This window comes from Abrus precatorius, unplaced genomic scaffold (genome assembly GCF_003935025.1).
Source record: "Abrus precatorius isolate BTA unplaced genomic scaffold, Abrus_2018 Scaffold9, whole genome shotgun sequence".
In the NCBI taxonomy this organism is placed as follows: domain Eukaryota; kingdom Viridiplantae; phylum Streptophyta; class Magnoliopsida; order Fabales; family Fabaceae; genus Abrus; species Abrus precatorius.
In genome coordinates, this window is record NW_020874439.1 from 24,441,714 (window position 1) to 24,447,795 (window position 6,082).

Sequence of the window (6,082 nt, forward strand, 5' to 3'; positions counted from 1 at the left end):
AATCATTGTTTGAAAGTTTCGTATCTCAAAGACACCAAAAATTGTCTCCTCCAGTCATGTCATGTCAACATCTGTCTTACAAAAGGACTCTGCCTCAACGCACATGAATAATGCTTTATCATAGAACAATTCAAACGCTACATCCCATCGCATTACCTTAATCCCCCGAATTTAAGTACATGTTTAAGATAACTACTACCCAAGTCAACTACTTGCATTATTTGATAACTTGTAAATCACATTTTATTTTACAATTAACTTGTATCTAAAGCAAATTTCTTACACTTCATTTTACAATTTGTTAGTGTTACACAATTCCTGACACCTTCAATTTTTACCATGTTAGTCACTGACAATCTCCCATCGATATTTGATATTGGCAAAGCGTCGAAATAATTAAACAATATAAGGAAAAATGCTATCCCCCACTAAAAATTAATATATTTCAACAATTATTTCATATTTAAAGTATATATATATATATATTAACTATTATTTCAATATTTTTTAACTATTATGTTTGGCATGTTTTAATTCACGTTGAATATATTTAAATATAGATCTATTTCTACACTAGAAGTTGTAGTTCAAATATTCACTTTATTAGCACCCAGAACCCAAACCATGAAAAAGAGATGTACACAAACAAAATTAGCAAAACACGGTAACATGCATGTAGAACAAATCGACACATCACAGACAAACAATCCATTAGAGATGGGAAAAAGCATAATTGTTTACATGCTGATGGCACTCTAGGAAAAAAAAGAAAAAGTATTCACAATATAAGTACCTAAAATCCAACTGCACTTCCTTTTGTCATCATCATACTATATAATTTAGTCCACTAATCTGCAGTTGCTGTGAAAGTTCCATAAAATTAAGCAACTCATACCATCTGATACCTTTCCCCTCCCTAGCCCAAAAACAAAGAAAAAGGTTAAAATGTCTAAGGCATGTGAGAATGTTGAGTCTCATCCCTATTTTGTGAATCTGGGCTCAATAGAGTCTCTTCAACCTCTGATGAAGAAGTAGGTAGCTTGCATTTCATCTTTTTCAAGTCCTCCCTTAAACAAACGAAGATCCTCTTCACCATGTTGCAAAATTCCCTGCATATTATGAGGTGCCAAGTGGAAAATAAATAAACCAATAAATTAAACCCATGTTATAATTAAACATGTAATTGAAAGTGAAGGAGCCAACAAAGTTGATGTTACTCACGGCCATGGATCATCACCAACAAGCATCATGTCATTTTCATCATCAGTGAAAGTAACTGCCCATTTGTTTTGTGAACGCAACTCTTCTTTGATATCAAACAATTTCTCAATCTCTTCTATGAGATCATCATAGCCATTCAACATGGTCAAGTCAAGTGCACGACCAACAGCAACACCTTGCATTTGCACCTTCTCAAACAATAATAAATTAGTTAAGAAAACAAAATGAAATTTGAAGGGAAAATTGGAAAGAAAATGTTACACTAAAGATTTCTAGCTACCTAGAATTGACCTTAACTATTAAAGGATGACCAATTTTATTCTCTTTTACATAATTTGACCTTGTTCCAAAATATGAAAGGAATCTTAAGATTATTTCGCTCAAGGCTGAAAATGTACCTTAGTCCGCGTCCTCATGGATGGTACAGTGGCCTGCTTGTTCTGCCACTCATTTGGTGATGCATCAGAAATAATTTGCTTCTGCCCCTTGTTGGACAGTGAATAGTTAGGAGTCTGAACCCTCCCAGATTCACATGCAGCTGCAGGAATAGATTCTTTGGGACCACTAGGAACAATAGTTAAACTAGGACATCTTAATTCTCTCTTTGAAGGAGTAATGACAATGGTAGATTTGTTAGTCAAATTAACTCCAAATAGCCAGCAATCTAGGGAATTCTCAGTCTTTTTCACATCTTCTGCCGTGGGACCATCGCTTGATCTAGATGAAACATTGGGATAACTAGATATGGACGATCGCACAGTAACGCTGTTCTTGTTATTGGGATCAGAAAAGAGGTTAGAAGTGACATTCAAATGGGGTGAAGAAGACCACATTCCTTCCATCCGCGCTCTAGAGCTGCTGGAGTTAGCATTAATAGGATTGTTATTAACGTCTTTCTGTCTAAGAGAGCATACAACCTGATTTTCCTTGCTTTGGACTTCAGCAGCACCACCTAATTGAGTAAGCTCATGAGAATGAGAAGAACCATGATACCACAAACCTGAAGCAGCTAAATTGAAAATAACATTAGGCCTAGTTAATGTTAGTCAATCAACAATTCACCAAAAGAGAATTTTAGAACAACAGTAACCTACCAGAAGAGGAAACATCATTAGGCCTAGACCTTTTGCCCTTCACCACTGGTTGTGTGACATTCAAAGCAGTAGAAGCTACAAAAGGCTCTATCTCCCAGCAAGAAACTCTATCAGGCCTTGGAATTGTTGCTGGTTCATCCCATTGGACCTGACAGAAAAATATAAATGCTCAAATGGGAAGCGTACAATTAATTAAGAGGAAGGGAATTCGGATGTATGGTTGAGAATAAAGTTGAACCTTCAAGGACCGCCACTGTGAATTTGACCATCCTGGAGACGCATCCCCGACCCCAACAATAGTACCAGAAAACCTGACAAATAATTGCACGGTAATTAAATACCAAGTAGCAGGGAAGGTGACATTCTGACCACAATAACTGTTTACAAGGATACCTTCTCTCAGGTGAGTCATCGCCCTCAAATCGCATCTTGAAACGCATGCCAACTGAAAACTTGTTGTTGACAGCCTCTAGATATCTGTTCAAGCCAACAATAAACTGGCTTGTCCTGAAGGGATAAAGGACATGTTTACACAAACATGTTGGATTATTTATAAGTTAGTGACATATATATAACAATTCAAAATTTATACAAACCTTGGCTTGTAATAAACCAAAAACATGGTACGAGTCATAACTGCATGGGAAGCAGTGGCAAGCACTCCAAGATGCATGCTCTGGCTTGATATCACAGATGAAGGCATAGGACTCTGCTGCCGAGCCAACCGCCTAACACCAACTCTCAATTGCCCTTGCTCTCCCCTGCAACAATCAAGGCAAGAACATAGTGCAGACAATCACACTGAGAAGCCCAAAATCAAAAACAGGAAAATACACAAGGCATCAAATTTACATTTTAAATACCTTAGAAACACAAAAGCATCTCCAGCAACCAATCTTTTGGATGCAACAAATGTACTCCAGCCAGTTGTAAGTAAGTGTCTCCTTGGTTGACCTGACCACATTAGCGAAAGGGATAAACAAGATTCCCAAGAGTAAAGTAGATATGAGGACTATGTCTCTAGCCTCTAACATTCTCCACTCAATGCAAATCACAATCTTCATTCACTTCAGATTAAAAATTGATCCTCATATCAAAACCAAATTACCTCTATATATGTGCTTAAACTTCCACTCAAATCCATGAAGATCCTTTGCAGCCAACTCCTGAGTTGGGGTTGGTGGGGTCATGTCCTACAATATATAAAAGCATTAAAAATTCAGGAAATTTTGATTTCTTCTTTTACTAAGTGTTAAACATAACATTTACATTCTGCCTCAGCTAAAGGAAACTCAAAGAACTAAATACCAATGGAGGCAAGCACTCGGTAGCATGCTTCCGCAGAACAGAAAACCCTCCATGTGTGCTAGTATCAGAGGCCGTTAATATCTTGCAAAATGAGTGAAACTTCTGTTTTGGGGCCTCAGAAACATCTAGATCAGGATTTATAGGCTCAGTTTGCTGTATGAAACCCAAAAAAAAAAAAAAAAAGATTACTCCCAATAACTGTCAAGCATATAGTAAGTTTCGATCCCCATTTCTCAATCTGAAATCTACTTTTTTGGTATGAGTTTTTCTTTTTTTCTTTTATAATAGCTGAGAATATCATAAAGCAGAATTAGACAAGCTAATAATGAGGGGAAAGTGGGTTCAGAAAATGTAACTCTCAGCAACCAAACAGATCGACAAGACTAAACCATAAAAGGATAGGAGACACATATATTCTCACATCTGATTCTGGAAGCAAAGCAATGCAAGCATAAACCTCATCAGTGTCTTGTTCCGCCTACAGAAAATTAACAAGATTCTACAATAAATACACGTGAACCGTCGTTTTAACAACAAAACGAAATAAAAGCAAAGGGGAATAAAACAACAGTACCAACAACTGAATGTTCACAACACGGCAAAAAATCTTGGAGGGAAGATTGAAATGGGGAATTTCCTGGTTCAATTCCTGATCCGTAGATGCTTGCAACTGCAACAAAAGCAAAAAAAAAAAAAACCCAGAAGGCCAAAAAGTTTCGTATGCAAGTACAACAAGGAAAGTGGTTTGGTTAGGTTTGCACCAAAATTTGAAAGCAACCAACCACAACCCAAAAATGGCAACAAAAATTGAAGAAAAAAAAAACATACTTGTTCCATGTGACCCTGAGGGAAGTAGAAAACTCTGTCTCCAGTACGAGGAACATCCACCAAAGGCCCTGCACACAACTTCCATAGCTCTCTATACAGATCATCATCCTTCAAACCTGTAAAAACGCAAAACAAGTAATTACAAGAAGAACATAACCTTAATACCCTTGCATGGTTTCTAAGAAAGTTAAAAACTTTTCTCTTCCATTTTTCTTCTAAGCTCCACCCCAGTTTCCCCCATGTTCTTACCAAAAAAGGGTCTCAACAATTTCATCATGTTAACAAAAAACAAAAAAGAAAGTCCAACATGAGCAATTGCTAAAAAAACACAGGCATTTCCGTTTTGTGGCGAAACTTTCTCAGTAACCAAATAGAGTAATGGAAGACGAAATTGCAACCTTTTTCCGGTTGAGAACAACCACTCCCGGGGCCCCTGAGATTACACTGAAGATGTGCCATTCAAAGACAACAACAAAAGCACGCAACAGAAAGACAAAGGCAACACAAACTGAAAGGTCCTTCTCAGCAGCCACAAACAGATATTACCCCATCAATTACCCATGAGAGAGAAACACAAACACCAACCAGACATGACAGTTAAATGCGCCTACTATTCATAATTACAAAGCTGCTGCTTCTTCTCTTTCTCTTCGATAACCACTAACAAGCAACAAACAATTTCACACAACACATATTATTATTATATGTGTGGTGTTGCTGCTTCAAGTTTCAGTTGCAGATAGCATAGCATGGTGACGGTGGTGCCTCTCCGTGTCTTTTATATTTATTATTTTTTTCTTGGAGTTGTTTGTGACCCAGAATCAAAGATCACTTTTTTCCTTCATTTTGAGCTCAAAACCACTTTTTTAAAAGCTTGAGAGCTTCTGAAAGCTGTTACGGTTCTGGGTCTTCTCTTCCTTTTGATGCTGTCGTTGTCGTTGATTGTTTCCCCCAAAAGACCTGAATCCACGTTACCAACTTGCCAACAACGTTGCTGCCTCATATCATAATGCAGTGTTGAGTGCTCTCTCTCTCTCTTTCTATTTGAGTTTGAGAAGTTGAGTACTCATTTTCCTTTACACCTCTCTTTCTCTCTCTGTCTCTCTCTCAACAGTCTATAGACTCTGGTCCTCTAGCCTATAGATTCAGCTTAGCCTACTGCAACTTATTCTTCAAAGCTCATTGGCCACTATTTTAAACATGCTTTGTTATTTTTTATTACTATTACTATTAAAAAATACAAATTCTTATATTAAATGTCTCATTACTCATTAGACTAATGATATTTATTTCTCCTTCGTAAAAATAATAAACAAATATTATTTCTGTATAAATAATAACATCAGTTACCTGCGCTACGACAAAAGTTATTTAAAATTATTTAATAACCGCTTTTTTTTAAAGTGTAATAACCGCATTTAACTTTTGATTCAAAGGGCTTTTTTTAATTTTTTCCCAGTATCTTTACAGAAAAAAATTGAATTAATGATTCATAAAATGTTTTTAAAAGTGAAATTTATTGCTACCAACTATTGTTAAATAATTTAAAATAAGCTGAGTTTTTTTTAAATATTTTAAAGTTTTGATTTTGAAACATTTAAATTAGTTTTTTAAGCAAACGATTATTATTA

General features: G+C 36.2%; 1 protein-coding gene across 4 annotated transcripts; it reads right to left on the minus strand.

The window, feature by feature from the left end:
• Positions 1 to 673: 673 nt before the first annotated feature.
• LOC113849008 (auxin response factor 18-like) lies at positions 674 to 5,618 on the minus strand. Of its 4 annotated transcripts, none has more exons than XM_027478524.1 (14): positions 4,850 to 5,599; positions 4,452 to 4,567; positions 4,198 to 4,293; positions 4,045 to 4,101; positions 3,624 to 3,776; positions 3,424 to 3,508; positions 3,179 to 3,269; positions 2,912 to 3,076; positions 2,709 to 2,822; positions 2,554 to 2,626; positions 2,316 to 2,463; positions 1,620 to 2,221; positions 1,222 to 1,409; positions 674 to 1,109 (listed from the first exon to the last, which is right to left on the minus strand). In XM_027478524.1, exons 1-14 carry the CDS (start codon positions 4,908 to 4,910, stop codon positions 950 to 952), a joined length of 2,109 nt encoding a protein of 702 aa, XP_027334325.1. In that variant the 5' UTR covers positions 4,911 to 5,599; the 3' UTR covers positions 674 to 949. The 4 variants fall into 4 exon arrangements, with proteins under 4 accessions (XP_027334325.1, XP_027334324.1, XP_027334323.1 ...); XM_027478525.1 differs by having other exon boundaries at positions 690 to 1,109; positions 1,620 to 2,173; XM_027478523.1 differs by having other exon boundaries at positions 680 to 1,109; positions 4,198 to 4,567; positions 4,850 to 5,618.
• Between the last annotated feature and the right edge of the window lie 464 nt (positions 5,619 to 6,082).

Coding starts and splice junctions, on each gene's coding strand:
- LOC113849008 (XM_027478522.1), bottom strand. CDS start 4,536: ATGGAAGTTGTGTGCAGGGCCTTTGGTGGATGTTCCTCGTACTGGAGA. Junction 3,077..3,178: donor GATGCTTTTGTGTTTCTAAG/GTATTTAAAATG, acceptor TGATTGTTGCAG/GGGAGAGCAAGGGCAATTGA. Junction 2,823..2,911: donor TTGGTTTATTACAAGCCAAG/GTTTGTATAAAT, acceptor TTATCCCTTCAG/GACAAGCCAGTTTATTGTTG.